This window comes from Phaseolus vulgaris, chromosome 4, assembly GCF_051622355.1.
Source record: "Phaseolus vulgaris cultivar YP4 chromosome 4, ASM5162235v1, whole genome shotgun sequence".
NCBI classification, from domain to species: domain Eukaryota; kingdom Viridiplantae; phylum Streptophyta; class Magnoliopsida; order Fabales; family Fabaceae; genus Phaseolus; species Phaseolus vulgaris.
Genome location: NC_143501.1, coordinates 38,641,381 through 38,663,466, shown reverse-complemented (window position 1 = coordinate 38,663,466; position 22,086 = coordinate 38,641,381). Strand labels below are relative to the sequence as shown.

Here is a 22,086-nt window from a genome sequence, read left to right as displayed (position 1 = left end):
AAATGGATGTCAAGAGTGCCTTCTTGAATGGCTACATCAATGAGGAAGTGTATGTAGATCAACCACCGGGATTTGAAGATCATAAGCATCTGAACCATGTCTTCAAGTTGAAGAATGCTTTGTATGGACTGAAGCAAGCTCCAAAGCAGTGGTGTGAGAGGCTTAGCAACCTTCTGCTATCTCATGGTTATGAAAGGGGAATGGTAGACAAGACTCTCTTCATCAAGAAATCAAATTCAGAAATAATTCTTGTGCAAATCTATGTTGATGACATCATCTTTGGTGCTACTCAAGATAGTTTGTGTGAAGAATTTTTTGCTGAAATGAAAGGTGAGTTTTAAATGTCTATGATGGGAGAACTGTCTTTCTCTCTTGGATTGCAGGTTAAGCAAACAAAGGATGGGATCTTTCTATGTCAATCAAAGTATTGCAAGGAGATTCTCAAGAAATTTGAAATGGAGAGTTGCAAAGAAGTAAGCACTCCAATGCCATCAAGCTGCTACATGGATGTTGATGCTGCTGGAAAGAGTGTAGATCAAACGAAATACAGAGGATTGATTGGCTCTCTGCTATATCTAACAGCTAGTAGGCCAGACATCATGTTTGTCGTGTGCCTTTGTGCTAGATATCAAGCAAATCCTAAAGAGTCACACTTCAAGGCTGCAAAAAGAATTATGAAATATCTCAAAGGAACATCAATTGTTGGGGTATGGTATCCTTCTCACTCTCCAATTCATTTAATTGGTTATTCAAATTCTGACTTTGCAGGTTGCAAGCTAGATAGAAAGAGCACAAGTGGCACTTGCCACCTCCTTGGCTCAAGCCTAATCTCATGACATAGCAAGAAGCAAACATGTGTTGCTCTCTCTACTGCTGAGGCTGAGTATATAGCTGTTGGAAGCTGTTGTGCATAGATTCTATGGCTCAAACAATAACTTGCAGACTTTGGATTGAAGATCAGCAAAGTCCCTTTGATGTGTGATAACACAAGTACCGTCAATCTTACCAAAAATCAAATTCAACACTCAAGGACCAAACATATTGAGATAAGGCATCATTTCATCAGGGATCATGTAAACAATGGGAACTGTGAAGTGAAGTTTGTGGAGACCAAACTGCAGTTAGCTGACATCTTCACGAAACCACTACCAAAAGAGAGGTTTTTCTTCCTAAGAAATGAGTTAGGTATCATTGATCTTAATAATCTCTCCTAAATCTGTTTTGATACATGTTAAAGTCTATTTGTGAAGACAAATAGGGGGAGAATTAATTGGTCTTGTGTATCCTTATCTGAAACTATTTAATTATGTTAAAATCTCTGATATAAAACTGTTTTCTGCTGCTGCTGATAGAAACAACCGATTGTTTAGAGTAAACAACCGATTGTTTATCAGGATTTATGCTTTCAATGTGTGAAAATCTAACCTGTTGTTGTAAGAAGCATTGGACTGTATATATGCTAGTTTTGCAGGTACTGATTCAGATTCAATCAGATCAAACACAAGCATCAGGGATTTGTCTTCATCAAATAGGGGGAGATTGTTGAACCAAGTGGTGTTCAAGCTTTGAAGAATCCAAACCCTTTGAAGGATGTTGAAGGCTAAGTTGTGCTTGTTGTTGCAGAGTTGTCTTAGATAGGATCTGGGGTAGATTGTTTATGTAATCCACTCTTGATTGAATCGAAAGCATAGGCATTCTCAATCTTTTTAAAAAGAAAAGTGTTTTTCAAGCTAAGTGAAAACAACCTGTTGTTTTGTCGAAACAACCGATTATTTTATACTTAGATGTTTTTAGAAAAGGTTGAAAACTGTTTTTATGGTTGACTTGCTGTCAAAACCAAAACAACCGATTGATTCGAGGAAACAACCGATTGTTTGTTTTGGTACCATAACAGAAAAATGGTTTGTGCTTTGACTGAGCATTAAATGATTTTCCAACTGTTTATGCTCTAGTTTTTAATGCTTTGACCAATCCTTAAATGCAATGAAAAGTTTGTTAAGATTTAATAACAAACAACATCTTTGAATATATACAGAAAAACATATTTCAATTTGAACTTACTTACTGATTTTGAGATTTTCAAAGAGTTGAGATTGCTTAGAGATTGAGTTTGATCAAATAGTGTGAAATAGGATTTTCTCTTGTATTGATTTCAGATTTGTTTTTGTAACAAGTGTAATCCTTGTATCTGTTGAAAGAATCTTTGTGTGTTTGCTGATAAGTGTTGTGTGTTCTTGAAGGGATCAATATCAGCATTCTTAGTGTTGGTGTGTTGGCCAAGAGAAGTGTGTGTCTTGAGGGGATCAAGGTCACTTTCTTGGTTGTGTTGTAAGTAATCTAGGTTTGATTGCTTAGTGGTGTTCCTCACTGGTTTCTGAGAAGACTGGATGTAGCTCTGGGTTTAGAGTGAACCAGTATAAATCTCTATGTGCATTTTATCTATCCCTTAACTCTTTAAATTCAGTTTTTATATTTGTAAACTGGTATAAACAACTGATTGTTTCTGCGAAACAACCGATTGTTTTGCTGGTGTTGTGCTTATTAGCTTTGTGTTTTGAAAAACTGATTTCTTAATCAAGATATTCTCGAAGTAATTTCATTCAAGGCTTAAAAGTTTTCGAAATCCCTCTTTAAACCATTCACAGCCCCCCCCCCCCCTCTAGTTTAAAGCCATACATTCTAACAGAGGGAACTTGTCTAGAAGACTTGGATTGTTAGCATTGGAGCAGATCTTGAAGAATTTACCTTTGAAGCATTTGTATGATTGCTGGAAGAGGGTCAGCAAAACTCTCCCAGCAACCCCGTTAAAACTCACCCACAGTTTTCAACCTGGGTTTTTGGCTTCGAAGAAGTAAAGGAATACATCCACTGACAGGAGATGGCCAAAGTGGTGGCACAAAATGGAAAATGCCCGAACAAATGTCCAGCTATTTGGATGTAGCTAGGCAAGGGCGATGTTGATTTAGGGAAGAAGGGCCCTCTCAAAACTAGGATAGGGAAGGCGTAGAAGGAGTTTTTTGAAAATGGAGTAAATGAAGCAGAACGGGCCCTTTGGGTCCGATGACTAATCACAACAAGCCGGTTCACCCTCCCTACAAGGCACAACCTTGACAAATTTGTCGTGCTCTTTACCAAAAAGACAGTTCTTTTTAAGGTGCTCACTCTTCCTATACAACACTATCTTCTCGCGGGTTGTGAAGTCAGAGGTTTCCTCTAAAAGGTCTCTAGAAGCACAGGGGTATAGGGTTTTGTAATCCATCTTACAGGGAATCTAAAACAAAGAAAGAAAACAAATGCAATACTAAGAGGAGGAAGCGCATGCGTTTTGAAGAAAGAAGCAAGGAAGCAGAAAACAAAGGTATTTACGATCACAGATATGAGAAAAATAAACAATCCCAGCGCAGTTATAAGAAAATTAAAAACATTGAAATGGTAGACCAAAAGTAGTCATAGGGTTAAACACGCACCTTGAGATGATTGATGAAGGGAGACGAGGAGGCTTGTTTGGAGAGGAGAGAGCAGGGTGTGCAAAAGCAGAGCGTTCAGAGAGATGTGTGAAGAAGGAATGAAACAGTGAAACGGGTGTAAGAATTGAAGGGTTAACGTATAGGGGAAGCGCAAGCAACAACGTTTTCCAACCGTTGATGCGGCCATGTGTACACCAGTGAGGGAGTGTGGTGAGACGTCACCTCAAGGCACTGTGCACGTCACATCACTCACAAGACACGTAGGTTGCCATATGCGAGTAGTTAGCCTCTTCACTGGAACAAGTCCAGCTCGAGCCTGAGGGCCTTGTGCATTGGACCAGAGTGATGGGCTCGGTGCTTAGGTGATCAGACATCGACACCTGTGTAGAGTAGGTCAGCTCGATGGTCTGGTCGAGATAATGGGCCACGTAAGTGGGCCCCAAGAATGTGTGTGTTGAAACCCGTCAGGGGTAAGCTGCATGCATGATATGTAAAGGCTAGAACGCCTACAGTGATAGATGAGCCCCATAATGCTGGTACATGAGTTGGTACCCTAGCGGCCATGCTGTTAAGATTATGCACTCCAAGGATAAAGATTATGTGCGGTGGTTACACTAAGATTATGTGACATCGTAACAGAATGTCTTCTCATCATACCAACTTTCACTCGAGATAAGGTTATCATGAGAGGGGAAGTTGTTACAATGAGGTAGCCTGAAAGTAGTATATAAAAGAGATTCGTGATCCCTGGTAAAGGTACACCGTTTCTAAGACTGGAACTATTTACTTACTCATTGTTTCTTAGCCCAGTACTGACTTGATTGTCGGAGTGCAATCAACAGGTAGGGCCCCCTCTGTTTCAAACGGAGCCACGTTCCAACATTCCAGGGAAAGAGCAAGTTCCAGCAGAGACAGACAGAGTCACGACCTACTCCCAGAGTCAACCGACGACCAGGTCAACCGACAAGAACAAATACACATTTTGATGGCTTAAAACATTAACTAATCATACACTAAGAAAAATATATAAATACTAAATACAAATTTTAAAATCACATTGTATTTTCCATAATTCGATTTGTAAATAAATATAAATATAATTTATATGCCTTAAACATTAGTTAGTCATACATACATTGAGTTATTTAGTGAATTTTACGAAAAATTCAATAAATTTGAAGTGCTAAAAATGATAAATTATTGTATTATCCTTGTAATGGATATGTTCTAAACTTTTATTAGTTATAAATACACTTAGTTGTCTATATGAATCACAAGAAATTTAATAAATATTTATTGTATATTTTGTGTGTTCACACGGTAACGTAACATTTTAATAGTGAAATTATTTAAATATGTTGAGAGTTAAATAATTATTTAATAAGAAAAATTTATAAATTACCTAAGATAAATCTCAAATATGAGAATATGCTAGTTGGAAAAGAATATAAAAAATGGTATAAACACATTTTTATGCACTATGCATTGGATAGTTTTATGCATTGAGTTAAGTTTACAAGTTAAAGAAAATAAATAAATACATATGTGAGGTATATTTTGAGGACTTAACATGTCCATTAAATATTTTATTATTGAATTGAATAAATATGTACATTTTAATACAATAAATGTTACATAATCATATAATGAGATAAAATCAACAAAGGTATAATATAAACATTAGTTAGTGGTACATACATTGAATTGTTTGGTATATTTTTATAAGAATTCAATAAATGAAAAAAAAACATTGAATATGTTTAGCAAATATATATTAGTAAATTAAAAATAAGCATATATTTGATATATTTAGCGTTTGCTAATCATACACTAAGAAAAAAAAAAGGGACCAATACAAATTTTTAAGATCTCAATATACTTAGTGGTAATTTATTTTGTCGTGAACATAAGCATTTTTTCATGAAGAGGTAATTAGTCATATATATACTTAACTGTTTGGTCAAAGTTAAGTAAAACTCAATAAATATCTTGAAAAATCAATACGCCTAGAAAATATTTGATAGGTGAAATGAATATAAATTTATATTTTGATTAAATGAACACTAAATTAATCATACACTAAGAGAACAGAAACTTCTATGTTTGAAATCTCTTCTTAATGTTATATTTCAAAACCTTTCCAAATAAGTATTCTATTTGCGTTGATGCATATATATTAGTGAATTTAAATTAGATTAATTTAATTCAATCAGAAACATACTAAAAAGTGTTTTAATTTTCAAAACTCTATTAATATATGTATTTTGAAAACATTCCAGAATTGATTTAATTAAAATGTTGAAATATTTCTTTGTTTAAAAATATTAATCAAAGTCATTAAGAGTTTCACAACTATTTAATAATCATTAGAAAACACTTTCAGAACAAAATAACAAAATGTAGAGACGTCTTGATATATTAAATTGTTTATTGCGTGAATAAAGACATGACCTTCTAATGCAAAAACAAAGATGATATCATCTAACAAGTTCAACCACTCAGAGATCGTCTAACTTGTTAACTCTATGAGATGGTCTAACACATTTTAACATTGTGACCGTCTAACAAGTTTAACATTATGAGACCAGCTAATAGGTTAATATTATAGATTGTCAAATATTTTTACTTTAATATTTGTATATGAAGAAAGTTTGTTATAAGCCTTAATATATCTTATAGTGCTTATTATCATCAAAATTTGATAGACTTATCCTCATAAGACAGTCCAATGAGGTATTATATCGTTCAATAATGACTAGACTGTCTAGCGTCTTAACAAAACTACAATAATTATAGCATGAACCATTATCCACAATCACTGAACAAGTATTTTATAAAACTTTACACATTTAATGGAATAGGTACTCCCTAGGAGACTACTCAAGCTCAACATGTTGGCTTTCAAGTAGCCTCCTCACCACTAGTAGCCCACCCTCACAAGGCAAAGCTTCACTATCTGAATTTAGAGGTTCTTCTTCACTAGGTGAAGAATGCCTTTCATCTTGTATCACATGTTCATTATTAATATGGTACACATGTCTTTTATTGGTACACTCAGTACCATAATCTCCATTTCCCTAACATCTAAAGCATTGGACATCTCTAGATCTATTTTCGTTGGAAGGCTCTTTATATTTTGATTTTTCTACCTCTTGTTCTCTATCTCTCTCCAATGACCCTTCATATAAGATTTAGATGGGTATCCCTCCCTCTTCTAGTCCTTCTTAGGGTAAGAAATGGTGGGTAGTCCTTCCTACGGGTAGACTTCCTTTTTAGTTGTTACTCTATCCTTACACATAGTTGATCTAATTCAATTAAATCATTATAAGAAAACATTTCAACTCTATCCTTAATTTCATAATTCAAGTCACTCTAGAACCTAGCTATGGTGATCCTTACTTACTCTCTAATTCCAACCTCTTCATGAGTAGTTCCATTTGTTGTTTATATTCTTTAACACTCAGTTTTCTTTGTTGGAGTTGGTGGGGTTTATCCATTAACTCTCTATCATAGTAAGAAGGCATATGTGTTTTTCTAAGGGCTAACCTAAGTTCATTCCAGTATCTTATAGGAGGATTATTATGAATCTTTAGGTCCTTAGATAAGGAAGTCCACTTGTACATGGTATGTCCTAAAAGCTTAAGGTAATCATGGACAAAAAATTTCATCATCTATTTGGTGGCATTCGAAGATATGTTCAACATTTATCTCCTAGTCTAGATATTATTCAATGTTATCCTTTTCATAAAAGGGAGGAAAGTCAATTCTAGGTTCCTAGGGATAACAACTTTCTCTAGGCTTATGGTGACGCCTAGGTGGGGGTTGATAGTAGTCTTCGTTATGATTACTACTATGCACTGCCTCTTTACATTAAGAGTGTGAGTCCTCATACTGTTTTCTTCTTCTAGGTGGGTATCTTCATCTTGTTTGTATTTTTCTCTTATCATCCTTGACTTAATAATTGAGCATACAAAACTCTCATCTCTTCATCTATTTTTTTTTTCTTCATCTCTTTCGTATTATCTTCAATCATTCTACTGAGAAAATCTCTAAGGTTTATTTCCCCTCGTTGATCCCTCATACTATCATGTGAACTAGATTGATGAGTATGATCACCCATTTTCTTATCTAAAGTGGTTTTCACAAAGTTTTTAAAAAAAGTCACAAAAATGAGTGATAAAGATTTTCACAAATGGTTTGTTTAGAGATATTTTCTAAAAGGAAAAGATCTTGAAATCTTACTAAGTACACCCCAAGAAAGATAGGTGGGTCAAAAATGAAAACTCTTAAGTACCAAGTCTTTCCTAACTAGAGTTTTGCCTATATCACTTTCACAAACTTTCTTAATAAAAAATTTCAAAAATATTTTTCCACATGTATGTGTATATATACAAGGACTCCTAAGGACCAAAATAAGTTAAACAAAGATTTACTAAGAGATTATGCATATCTTTCATAGAGACCTAATACTAAAAACAATTAAGAGTAAATATTCAAGTGATGAAATCTCAAAGAAATAAATAAATTCTAGACGAGTTCCTGATTGAAAGTTCAAGTGACAATTTAAGCCATTGGCACACTTTCACAAGTCTAAAAGTTTTACTATTACAATGTTTAGCTAAAAAGGTGAATGATGAGCATAATTTTATCACACTTTAAAGATTTCATCATAGATTCTTGGATTGTAATCATGAATAAATTCACTATTTTAATTGAGATTCATCAAATTGAGTTTTTTTTTGCCTTAACTATCATTTATGCTAAGTTTGTGTTTTTAGCCAGAGTAGACGCTCTAATAAGACGGTCTAGTGATTACAGGAAATAGACGATCTAATAAGAGCGTTTACTATACAGTTTAATAAGAGTGTTTGCTAGACAGTTTGAAGGAGGTTCCTACCTTTACAAGTGGGTTGAGTATGTAAAAAATTAAGTAGCTTCTTTCTTAGAAAAGGATATGAAATTTGAGGAGAAAAATAACAGAATAAAATCTATAATATCTCATAAACATAATTGAAAGCAAATCATTCGCAAAGATACAAAGAAATAGAGTTCGCCATTCAGAATTTTATCACACTTTAAAGATTTCATCATAGATTCTTGGATTATAATCATGAATAAATTCACTATTTTAATTGAGATTCATCAAATTGGGTTTTTTTTTTCCTTGACTATTATTTATGCTAAGTTTGTGTTTTTAGCCAGAGTAGACGCTCTAATCAAACGGTCTAGTGATTACAGGCAATAGACGATCTAATAAGAGCGTTTACTAGACAGTTCAATGAGAGTGTTTGCTAGACGGTTTGAAGGAGGTTCTTACCTTTACAAGTGGGTTGAATATGCAAAAAATTAAGTAGGTTCTTTCTTAGAAAAGGATATGAAATTCGAGGAGAAAAGTAACAAAATAAAATCTACAATATCTTAGAAACATAATTGAAAACAAATCATTCGCAAAGATACAAAGAAATAGAGTTCGCCATTCAGAATTATAACGAGCTGAAAACTGAGAAATTGTGAACAAAATCTAAACAAAAATGGTTTTCTAAGATTCTTGGAGTAGAAGAACCTATAAAAAGATATAAGCTTCAAAGTTTGATAGCGACATTAAAAAAACAGAGCATTTGGGTTTTCTTAGCTTTCTTAATTTTTCTTCTTTGTAATTCTTTTGTTTTTCCCCACATGGAAGGATAAACTCATTTAGGTTGGGTGCCATTTTTAAAGAAATGTTTTAGGGTTTGAGCGCTAATGTTTAAAATATTTTCTTTCTTAGGAGTACAAAAGTGACTTTCTTACTTAGTGAGAAATATATATACATGGGATAGGGAAAAGTAATGGTAACATTTACTCTCAACTTTTGATTATTACTAAAATATCCACCCATTAAATTTCTAGAACATGAAAAGTGAAAAAAAAAAGAATAAAATCAACCAAATCAGAGTTCAATTATTCTTTAAAGATTTACTTCACATGAAATCAAACACATGAAAGGTTCATGCAAGCAATACGTGTTTGGTACACAGAGTTATGTATCATCTATATGAGTATATATAAGTCTAATATCCTCTTATTAATGTTTTAAATTATATGTATTGTATGAGAATGATGAGTTTTGTATGAATTTGAGATCATACATTTAGAATAATGTATGAATCGTTGTTTGATTTTGCGTATTAAGTATTGACTTCTATGTTATAACAAAGATCCTCTAACTTCACAAAAGATCTAGGTCACATATACTAAGACATCAGGTGGTAAAAACAGAAGAAGGAATTCATATAAACTATGACAACCTATAGTTACACGGTTTTGGATGTATTGAACTTACCCTTATATTTTTCTCTTAGGTTCGTTTGTGAATCTAAGTCTTGGATGGGGCTACTTAATACAAGTCATCTAGAAGAGGCTAATTGATATTCTACTTGTGGAATATTCTTGATGTATAGATCATGTGTGATTTATATAATTGTTGAATATTGATATTTAAATGAAATTGGATTACATACATAGATTTTTTTTTTTGTATGTTTATGTTTGATTGAAAAAGAAACTAAATTATTTACGAATTACTAATCTAATTATTTTTTCTTATATATTTACATATAGTTAAAATATATTTCAATAATTTACCCTTTATGTATCTAATTATTTTTTCTTGTATATTTACATATAGTTTGAAATATATTTCAATAATTTACCCTTGTGTTTATTTGCATAGAAACTGCGATAATTATAGGGAACACACAAACATATGTATTTATAGGTGCAAGAGTGACATCTAAACAAATAAAGATTTTTATTTTTTTATCCTCCTTTTATAAATATTTGTATATACATTTATATGATGTGTATGTATAAGTTTATATTTTAAATTTATAACTTATGTACATGCCCTTTAATCAATTTATAATATAGTGAATAATGTTTTCAAAGTGTTACACATAAATAACAAATATGAAAATAATTATAAAAAAAAAGTGTAATTTCATTAGAGAAGAGAAAGTAAAAGAGAAGAAACACACAATTTCATTAATTGAGTTTTGATCTTATCTCTTTAAAATTTTCAATCTTAATTTAATATTTATAATCGTTTGTTTTAATTTATCATTTTAAGAGTTTTTTCATTTAAAACATCCATTTAATTACGTATTCAATAACTATATAATTTTTTTTATCAAGAGTTAAATTATAATTTTATATGAATTGTTTGTCTGAAATGTTTCAAAAATGGAATAACAATAAAAAAAATTATTTAAATTTTAGTATATTTAAAAAATACATTATGTTAATTTAATACATAAATAATTTTAGATTAATATATTTTTATATACTGATTTATAAAAAAATAATTCGATTTTGGAAGTGTAACACCCCATAATTTACATATAACTATTACAATAAAAGTTCTATCAGTTTTTGTACAAACTTGGAGTTTTTCAAAAACATTCCTAATACATGATTAGGATTTATAGAAATACAGATATTTACATATCCACATCTCAAAATAAGACTCTGAAACCTCTAAGGCTCTCCTGCACCTGTATGGTCATCTGCTCGTGTACATAGTACAGTCATCGCAGTTCAAACACAACAAGAAAAGCAAGGGTAAGCTAGTGAAAATAGAATTTTATAATATACACAATTAAATCAAAAGAGAAAACCAAATTACATGATCAATTTCTCAAATTATTCAAATTTCTTCAAATCTCAACAATAAACAATCACATAGATCTCACATGGATCTACACATCCAGAATATTCAACAAACAACGTCTTCCGCAAGACCCGTATTAAGTAAGTCCTACCAGAGACTAACACCTGATCCAAAGATTACCAGCGAATCCAACAGAGAGGATCAAGGTAAGTTCAATACAACCCAAGCCGTGCATCTCATATGTCACGGTGTACATGAACTCCCCTATCAGCTTCTCACCACCTGATATCTTAGTCTATGTGACTTAGATCATCAGTGAAGCTCGGAGATCTCTGTTACCACAGAGGCATCAATACTTAATACACAGCAAACATCAGTCCATACATTATCCCAAATGTATGAATTCAATTCCACACCATTTCGTCATACAATATCATTCAAAAAGTGATCCAAACTATTCAAAAGTCTATTTGACATAAAAAAAATAACACTTTAATACTAAATCATCAAAACCGAATATATTCACAAATTTAAATAATATATAAACAAACAACCCAATATATATAAACACACAACATCCCTGCAAGAGAAATTGAATATTGGGACCACGTCCCTTCCACATCCAGATCTTCTAGCCTAGAGTTCTATTAAAAATTAAATTTAGCTTCCCTTACCTCAATTGCTTGCTTTCCAAGCAACTTTTAGAATTTTATTCCCCGCCGTTTGGATAAGCTTCAAGATTTACGGGCCTAATGCAAGTTATCCAAACAAAACAAAAATTCAGTGTATAATAGAATAAGTTGAGAGGATTAAACTTCTCAACTGACCCCACCAAGATTGATGACTAAATCCTAAGGAAAAACAAAGAACAAAGGATATTTAGAGTAAAAATGAACTTACTCTGTTTGAAAATCTGATCGGGTAGAAATGTTCCTGAACTCCTCAGCTAGGGTATGATGCTCGTATCTCCTCTTCAATTTCCCAAGTGGAGTCTCCATAGATGAGATCCCACAATACTTTCACCATGGGAATACTTCTTCCACGAAGTTGTTTCACTTGTGAATCTAAAATTCTGATTGGCTTCACTTCAAATGACAGATTTTCTTTCACTTGGATGGAATCAAACTCTAGAATGTGGTTGGGATCAGGTACATACTTTCGTAGCTGGGATACATGGAAAATATTGTGAATGTTAGCTAAAGGAGGAGGCAAAGCAATTTCATAAGCCAGAGGGCCTATTCTCCTGAGAATTTGATAAGGTCCTATGAACTTAGGAGTCAATTTCTTGGATTTGAGTGGTCTTCCTACACCAGTGAACGGTGTAACTCTCAAAAAGACATGCTCACCCACAGAGAATTCTAAAGGTCTTCTTCTTTGATCTGCATAACATTTTTGCCTGCTAAGAGATGTTTTCAATATTTCCTGAATCATTTTGACTTTCTCATTAGTTTGTTGTATTAATTCTGGTCCAATTAACACAATTTCACCATCCTGAAACCAGCACAAAGGTGTCCTGCACTTTCTTCCAATGCCTCAAAAGGAGCCATTCCTATGCTAGCTTGGTAACTATTATTCTAAGTGAACTCTACCAATGGTAGAATTTCATCCCAACTGCCCAAATGATCTAACACACAAGTCCTAAGCAAATCCTCTAAGGACTGGATAGTTCTCTCTGATTGTCCATCAGTCTGAGGATGATATGCTGAACTAAGTTTGAGTTTAGTCCCCAAAGCTTCTTGAAGTGTTTGCCAGAATCTCGAGGTGAATCTAGGATCTCTATCTGAAACTATGTTGGAGGGTACACCATGCAATCTGACTATTTCATCTATGTAAATCTGGGCCAACTTCCGCATAGAGATTCTCAAGTCTATAGGTAGGAAGTGTGTCGTCTTTGTCAACCTGTCCACTATGACCCAAACAGAGTCATGCTTCCTCAAAGTACGTGGTAAGTGAGTAACAAAATCCATTAAGATACTATCCCACTTCCACACTGCAATGTCTAACTGAGTTAACATGCCTCCAGGTCGTTGATGTTCAATCTTTCATTTCTAACAAGTCAAGCAAGCAGCTACAAACTTGGCTACATCATTCTTCATGCCATGCCACCAATAAGACTTCTTGAGATCTTGATACATCTTGGTCATCCCTGGGTGTAAAATGAGTTTGCTTTTATGACCTTCAGATAACACTGTTTGCTTTAGTTCATTATCCTCTGGTATGCATATTCTATTTTTGAATCTCAAAATACCATCCACTCCTAAAGAGAAGTCTTTAGCTTTGTCAGTATTTAATAAGCCCATGATGTTCTTCAATTTTGAATCTTCCAACTGCTTCTCCTTCACGTTCTCCAGAAATTCATTAGTTATAATAAGGGTATTACAACTAATGCAATTTGAAGACATGGAAACCTCCAAATTCATACTCCTGAAATCTTCAATCAATGCTAACTCTCTAATCATAAGCGAAGACATTTGTATCTTTTTACGACTCAACGCATCTACAACAACATTTGCCTTCCCAGGATGGTATATTAGCTGGAAATCATAGTCTTAAAAATTCAATCCATCTCCTCTGCCTCATATTTAACTCCTTCTGATCAAACAAATACTTCAAGCTTTTATGATCACTAAACACATTAAAACTAACTCCGTAAAGAAAATGTCTCCATATTTTTAAAGCAAAGACAACTGCTGCCAATTCTAGATCATGAGTTGGATAATTTCTTTCATGCACCTTTAACTGACGAGAAGCGTAGGCAACAACTTTCTTATTCTGCATCAGAACACAACCCAATCCCTGATAGGAAGCATCACAGAAAACTTCAAAAGACTAATTGGTATCAAGGATTGTCAATACAGGAGCATTAGTCAACCTTCTTTTCAACTCTTCAAAACTTCTCTCACATTGTTCAGTCCATGCAAAAGGATGATCCTTTCTAGTCAATTGGGTCAAAGGGGCCACTATTTTAGAAAAACCTTCTATAAATCTCCTGTATTATCCTGCTAACCAGACAAAGCTTCTAATTTCAGTAACTGTTTTAGGACGTTCCCACTAAAGTACAACCTCCACTTTAGAAGGATCTACTGATATTCCCTGTGTAGAGATGACATGTCCTAAAAATTGTATTTCTGACATCCAGAAGTCACATTTTGAAAGTTTAGCATATAACTGTTTTTCTCTCAAAATGTTCAGGACGGTTCTAAGATGTTATGCATGTTCTTCTCTTGTACGAGAATAGATCAAGATATCATCTATGAACACTACCACAAACTTATCAAGAAAAGGTCTGAATATCCGATTCATATAATCCATGAAAATAGCTGGAGCATTAGTCACCCCAAATGGCATAACCAGAAATTCATAGTGACCATACCTTGATCTAAAAGCAGTCTTCTAAACATCTTCCGCTTTCACTGAAATTTGGTGATAACCTGAGCGCAGATCTATCTTAGAAAAGACAACTGCCCCATGCAACTGATCCATCAAGTCATCAATTCTAGGAAGAGGATATTTATTCTTTATTGTTAACTTGTTTAATTGTCTGTAATCTATGCATAGACGTGACAATCCATCTTTCTTCTTCACTAATAGCACTGGAGCTCCCCATGGAGAAACACTAGGTCGAATGAATTGCTTCTCCAATAAGTCTTCTAGTTGTTTCTTTAATTCAGCTAACTCTGCTGGTGCCATTCGGTATGGAGAAATTGACACTGGGCCTGCTCCAGGAATCAAGTCTATTGCAAACTCTATCTCTCTTTTAGGTGGAAGTCCAGGAATCTCATCAGGAAATACATCCATAAACTCCTGAACTACAAATATATCTTTTTGTACTTTATTAGTAAGTATAGAACAAGCCAAGAGCATAAAACATTATGTACCTTCTTGTATCTTTCTCTCAAACTGATGAGCTGAGATAACCTGCATTCCTTCTAATTTAGGGAAAATTAACTTTTTCTAAGCACAATCTATAAGGATATGATTAGCAGACAACCAATCCATTCCCAATATAACCTCCAAATCTTTAGAGGTATACAAATCATGTTGATCTTGTACCTCTGCCCATCTATAATTACTGGACACTCAGCACACATGGAAGAAGTTACTATAATACCTTCTGTTGGTGTAGATACCACCAACTCAATTTCTAACTCTCGGACTGGCAACTTAAGTTTCTTAGCACAATTAAAAGATATAAAAGAATGGGTTGCCCCAGAATCAAACAATACAGATAACTGTGTTCCAAGGATAGAACAAATACCTCTAACAAGGCTATCAGACTGTGAAGCTTCAGCTCCACTAATAGCAAAAACTCTACCAGCAGCTTTGGGTTTTTGATTACTATTTTGTTGTACTTGCTGCACTCCGCCAGAATTTGGAGCTCCCAATTGGACACGACAGTCTTTTGTTGCATGACCATACTTGTGACATCTATCACATATCACATTTGACACTGGATGAGGGCAAAATCTAACAACATGTGGCCCACCGCATCTAAAACATCTGAAACTAGGTGGTGATTGAGAACTAGGTCTTCCACTGCTATAAGATTGAGGTTTGAAATAAGGTTTCTTTCTATCTTCATATTTAGGCAAGCTTTTAGAAGGTCCTCCCACTTGAGGCTTAGCAAGTCTGCTACTATTTTTCAAACTCTCCACTACTTTTGCTTTCTCCACTAGAGCAGGGAAATCTCTAATAGACATAGGAATCACCACTTCTTTAAGTTCTTGCTTCAACCCAAACTCAAATTTTCTACATCTCCAAGCCTCAGTCATGGTATGGGTGTAGAATCTAGCTAGGTGTTTGAACCTAGTAGCATATTCAGTGACTGAAATATTTCCTTGTTCCAGCTGCATGAATTCAATTTCTTTTGCATACCTGACACTATTAGGAAAATACTCCTCCAGGAATCTTACTTTGAAGTTCTCCCAAGTGGCATCTTCTGCTTTGTCTTCCATCATTTGCCTCATGCCTATCCACCAAAACTCAGCTTCTTCAATAAGCATATAGATGGCATACGATAACTTTCTCTCTTCAGGACATTGAGTAGCTTCAAAGATTCTTTCTATGTCTCTCACCCACTGGTCTGCCCCATCTGGATTTACCTTGCCATTAAATTTGGGTGGATTATGTCTCAGAAAATCCTCCCGACTAAAGGTATGGGGTTGTTGATGAAGCTGAGATGCTTCTGCTGCTAATCTAGCTGTTTTTAATTGATAAAGGGCGGCCAGATGCTGTTGTGCCATAGTAGCACTCTGTTGTTGCAAGGCTGTTGCCATCATCTCTATTGCCCGAGCTAAGTTGGGCATATCTACTGGTGGAGGAGGAGTAGGTGGTCTATGTGCCATCTACTAAGCACAAAAAGAATTGGGTTAGAAATTACTAAAAATTTCAAACTACATCTTTAAGACAAATTAACTTCAAAGAAATAATCATACGAAACAAGTAAAAACCAATCAAAACTTATCCCTAAAATGTACTCTAGCTACTTAGAATTAAGATAGAAAATAATCTTGATCTAGTCATGAGTGTGCACCCTCACCACTCTATCAAGATTCTTTTCATTCTTAATACTTTCATCTTTATTCATAACAATTAACTTGACTCGAACACAAACAAGATTTCAAGAAAAAAACTTTGTCAAACATCTTATTAGAAACTTTTAACTAAGTCTTGAGGCTAGACGTAACCAAAAATCTACACGCAGGAGAAACAGAATAAACCCACTACCCTCAGGTTATCCTAAGGATGAACCACTCTGATACCATTAAATGTAACACCCCATAATTTACATATAACTATTACAATAAAAGTTCTATCAGTTTTTGTACAAACTTGGAGTTTTTCAAAAACATTCCTAATACATGATTAGGATTTATAGAAATACAGATATTTACATATCCACATCTCAAAGTAAGACTTTGAAACCTCTAAGGCTCTCCTGCACCTGTATGGTCATCTACTCGTGTACATAGTACAGTCATCGCAGTTCAAACACAACAAGAAAAGCAAGGGTAAGCTAGTGAAAATAAAATTTTATAATATACACAATTAAATCAAAAGAGAAAACCAAATTACATGATCAATTTATCAAATTATTCAAATTTCTTCAAATCTCAACAATAAACAATCACATAGATCTCACATGGATCTACACGTCCAGAATATTCAACAAACAACGTCTTCCGAAAAATAACACTTTAATACTAAATCATCAAAACCGAATATTTCCACAAATTTAAATAATATATAAACAAACAACCCAATATATATAAACACACAACATCCCTGCAAGAGAAATTGAATATTGGGACCACGTCCCTTCCACATCCAGATCTTCTAGCCTAGAGTTCTATTAAAAATTAAATTTAGCTTCCCTTACCTCAATTGCTTGCTTTCCAAGCAACTTTTAGAATTTTATTCCCCACCGTTTGGATAAGCTTCAAGATTTACGGGCCTAATGCAAGTTATCCAAACAAAACAAAAATTCAGTGTATAATAGAATAAGTTGAGAGGATTAAACTTCTCAACTGACCCCATCAAGATTGATGACTAAATCCTAAGGAAAAACAAAGAACAAAGGATATTTAGAGTAAAAATGAACTTACTCTGTTTTGAAAATCTGATCGGGTAGAAATGTTCTTGAACTCCTCAGCTACAGCGTGGTATGATCAGATTCTAAAATAGATGAAGATTGGGAAAGAAATTAAGAGAGAGGGAGAGAAGAGAATTGGAGAGAGAGAGAGAAATGGAGATAAGGAAGAAAAAGAAGAAGAAAGAAACTGTGCGTGGGGTCTCTGTTTTTGCTTTTTTTTTTAAAAAAAGGTGCTGTTACAGGAAGTTTTTTGAGAATATAATAATAATAATAATAATAATAATAATAATAATAATAATAATAATAATAATAATGTATTAAAGTTAACAGTTTCCCTATTCTTTTCCCGAAAAATGGAATAAAAAAATTATTTAAATTTTAGTATATTTTAACAAATAAATTATGATAATTTAATATATAAATAATCTTAGATTAATAAATTTTTATACACTGATTTATAAAAAATAACCCGATTTTGGATGTTTTTTGAGAATATAATAATAATAATAATAATGTATTAATTAAAGTTAACAATTTCCCTATTCTTTTCCTGAAAGTTTCAAATTAAAAAGTAAAAGCCTTTGGGTCACCCGGTACTTTAAACCCACTCTATTTTTGGCCGTTTGGGCCTAGGAGCTACAGGCCCAATCGGAGCATCTGCATTTCGAAACCACCCACGCTCTCATTTCTGAGATTCGGAACAGCGTCGTGTTTGGAGACATTGGAGGAGAGTGAGATCGGAAGTGAAGATGTTTCTACGGGCGGTGGCGCGGCCATTGATGGCGAAGGTAAAGGCCTCGACAGGGATCGTTGGTTTGGAGGTGGTGCCGAACGCGAGGGAGGTGCTGATCGGACTCTACAGCAAGACGCTGAAGGAGATCCAGAAGGTTCCAGAAGACGAGGGTTACCGCAAGGCGGTGGAGAGCTTCACGAAGCATCGGCTGAGCGTGTGCAAAGAGGAGGAGGACTGGGAGACCATCGAGAAACGTCTTGCTTGCGGCCAGGTCGAGGAACTCATCGAAGAGGCTCAAGATGAGCTCAAGCTCATTTCCCATATGATCGGTATTCTCCGTTGTTTCTTTATTTTACTTTAAATATTAAATTTCTTATGAATTTAGTGTTGTGTGGGTTGGTGGATGATCCTGTGTGGGTTGTGAAATCAATTAATCTGATGGTTGAGTAATCGGGATTCGACTTTTGTGTGTTAGTTCTAGGTTTTAATTGGGAATTTCAATTTCGCTGTGATCCTTGATATTGCATAGAATTGCTGCCAAATGCGGCTTATGCGGTAGCAAATGTGGTCGTGCAAAGGATGGATTTTTTAGGTTTAGTTAAAACTTTGGTTCTATGAAGTGACCGCTGGCAGGCCATCTCGGGTTACTGTAGATTGTTGTAACAAGAGTATGACCATACCAAACCCTTTGGACTTGTATTATTCTCACATTTTCGGATTAGGATCTGCATCTTGTGTAAAAACCTTTATGTTGTTTTACAGAGTTTCTAATACTAGTTTAATCATTACCATCAGTGACATTTTAATAGTAATTGTGCTCAAACATTTTGGATTGAGCCAGAGATACGATAAAGATAGTAAATGCAATGAAAGTCAGTTAGTTCTCCATCAGTCATGTTTACCACCAACATAAAAATAAGCTAAATTCCATAAAATAGCTCTATCAAAGCCGTCTGTACTGTACATCATGCTCTCTACAAGGCCTATATGAGTTTGAACTAAATGAAGGGGACCAGAACTCCTTTGAATATATATCCTCCTTTACATGCAATATTCCCATTTTCAAGCCAAGTGATTGTTCTGCAACCACTTCCTCGTTATAAATATGCTCAGTTTTCTTACTTTTCTCTTCCCTTGAGAATTTTGTAGTCTGTTCAAACTATGAGTGGGTAATTACATCTTGTGTGCATTCCATTTTTTTATTCACAATCTGCATCTATTATGCACAATATTTATAAATCTCTGCACAATGCCAAAGTCATGGGTAACACTTAAATTTCTTAGTTTTTACACATCTGAACTTGTGGTCTGTAGCCTACCAATTTTGGTGGTAGTAAGTCTAGATTATTTTGTATGTCTTGGTGTGACAACTCGGTCTGGAACAGCTTATGCGTTGTAATTTTAGTGTTATTTGTCCACATGTGTATACTGTATATATGAATGGGGATTTTATCTTGGTTAGGGTATTTTGAATTTTGCTAATCCAGGTTGAGTTTTGTTCACATTATGAATTTGGCAGTTGTTGGCTTTTCCTTTATCACAGATGCATCCTAGTTCCCAAGTCATTTTTTATTTCTTGGCAATAGTTGTAACTTTGACTCTTCCTTGCTTTAGTGCAAATTTAATTTTTTTTCAGCATCTGCAAACTTTTTCTGTTATATGATCATTCTCACTATACAACAAAAGTCAACTTAAGTTTCATAATTTTTTCTTTAAACAAGACATGGAACTAACATATTTATGGAATAATAAAAAATTATAATTCCTTTGGAATCTTTTTGGCGACATTGTTTTCACTCTTATTCAAATTTTTGAGAATAGGAATCGAAGTGAAAACAAAGTAACATTTTTGTAAGTAAAAGTGAAAGCAAAAAAAATATGTTCAGTTGCTCAAAACAAATTATCCTTTATTTGTCTTGCATTCTGCATTCAAACAAATATTTATAGCGTAGTCTCTATTGTATTGTGAATCTCAGTTTTGTTTTTAAATGTACAAATTTATTAAATCAGTCTTATATGTCCCAACATTATGGATTTGTTCAGTCTTGCCATCGTTAACTCCCTTATGTATTCTAATTTTGTTCTTATACATGCAATACATTCTTTATTTGGTCCCAATACATTTAGAACTCTTAATCTAGTTTCTGCATGCAAAGGATTAAATTAAGAATGTTTACTCACATAAGAACCAAATTAAGAGTGCACTGCTCGTATAAGAACAAAATTAAGAGTGTACTACATGTATGAGAATCAGATTAATCATGTACTACATGTGTAAGCACTAATAAGAATTCGTAATGGTATTAACAGTGACAGAGACTAAATTGATAATGTTTAAATTTAAAAGGATCAATTTGATAAGATTTTACATATAGAGACCAAATTTAGAATTCACAACATATATATAGATTAAATTATACGTTTAACCTATCTATAAAAGGCAATTGTTATATGAATACCTTGGAATGTTTTTTGCATGAATTGATTAGAAATATCATTAGCATTTATTCAATGTATATTTTTGGAGTGCAGAGTGGGATCCGTGGGGTGTTCCAGATGATTATGAATGTGAGGTGATTGAGAACGATGCACCAGTTCCTAAGCATGTTCCTCTCCACCGACCTCCTCCTCTCCCTACAGAATTTCACAAGACGCTAGAGGAACTTTCGTCGTCATCAGGAAAAGATACTTCTGCTGCCAGCTCTAGTGAATCACCTTCGACGACATGATTTGCACCCACATTAGATATTTGGTTTCTCAATTTAACTATATTGTTCTTTTCTATATTGAACTGTTGCAGTTGCATGAACTATTTTCAGACTTGAAGCAGTTCTTTTGGGAGAAAACCTAGGCTTCTAAATAACTTGAATGGTTTGGAATAACAAATGTTTCTTGTTTCAATTTACAAGTAAATAATATTATGCATGGAATGACTTAGTTTACAGATTCACAACTAATATTTTATTCATTGATCAAGGAATTCTGTTTAGTCTATCAAAATTTTCCCATCTGAATGACACACTACTTCAGGTTTCTAGGATAAGATGAGGGATACATGTTCCCTTTACAACATTAAAATGCCTGCTCAGAATATTAGGTTTTCAAAATTATACATAATCACACTTGAAAATGACCATAAGGAGTCAGGTCAGGAGAATATTAGAAATCCTGCATTCTATCCTCAACCTCTTTAATTTCAACATTCCACTTTTTCTCACTTGAAATGGTTTAGGAATGGGAAGAGAAAGGATCACAAAGTTGAGAGTTTCTTGGTTTTAAAAAATTTCAATTTAGATCTAATTTTTTATTGTTCTATATATTATACGATGTTTGTTTGACATACACTCGCACATGCATGGCAATATTTTTCTCTACTTTCGTTTTCTGTTCTGAACTCTGAACTTATTCTTTATTTTTCTGTGCACCACGCCCTTATTTTATAAATAATATTTTAGATGTCTTGAATTTGAAATGATTATTTTTCTTTTTAGTTTTTATCAACTATATATATATATATATATATATAATTATAAAATTGCAAATGAGACACTCGTCAAAATCATGAAACTTTCTTGAAACAAATATCTGAAATATATTTAATTAAATAATGTCAGACCGAAGTTTGGATTATAAGAAAATTACGAGT

At 33.8% G+C, this 22,086-nt stretch overlaps 1 protein-coding gene across 1 annotated transcript; it reads left to right on the top strand.

Annotated features, from left to right (window-relative positions):
• The first annotated feature begins 18,307 nt into the window (after positions 1 to 18,307).
• Positions 18,308 to 21,384, top strand: LOC137837532 (NADH-ubiquinone oxidoreductase-like protein). The gene is made up of 2 exons (XM_068646550.1): positions 18,308 to 18,769; positions 20,973 to 21,384. Exons 1-2 carry the CDS (start codon positions 18,457 to 18,459, stop codon positions 21,167 to 21,169), a joined length of 510 nt encoding a protein of 169 aa, XP_068502651.1. The 5' UTR covers positions 18,308 to 18,456; the 3' UTR covers positions 21,170 to 21,384.
• Positions 21,385 to 22,086: the final 702 nt, after the last annotated feature.

Coding starts and splice junctions, on each gene's coding strand:
- LOC137837532 (XM_068646550.1), top strand. CDS start 18,457: ATGTTTCTACGGGCGGTGGCGCGGCCATTGATGGCGAAGGTAAAGGCC. Junction 18,770..20,972: donor GCTCATTTCCCATATGATCG/GTATTCTCCGTT, acceptor TTTGGAGTGCAG/AGTGGGATCCGTGGGGTGTT.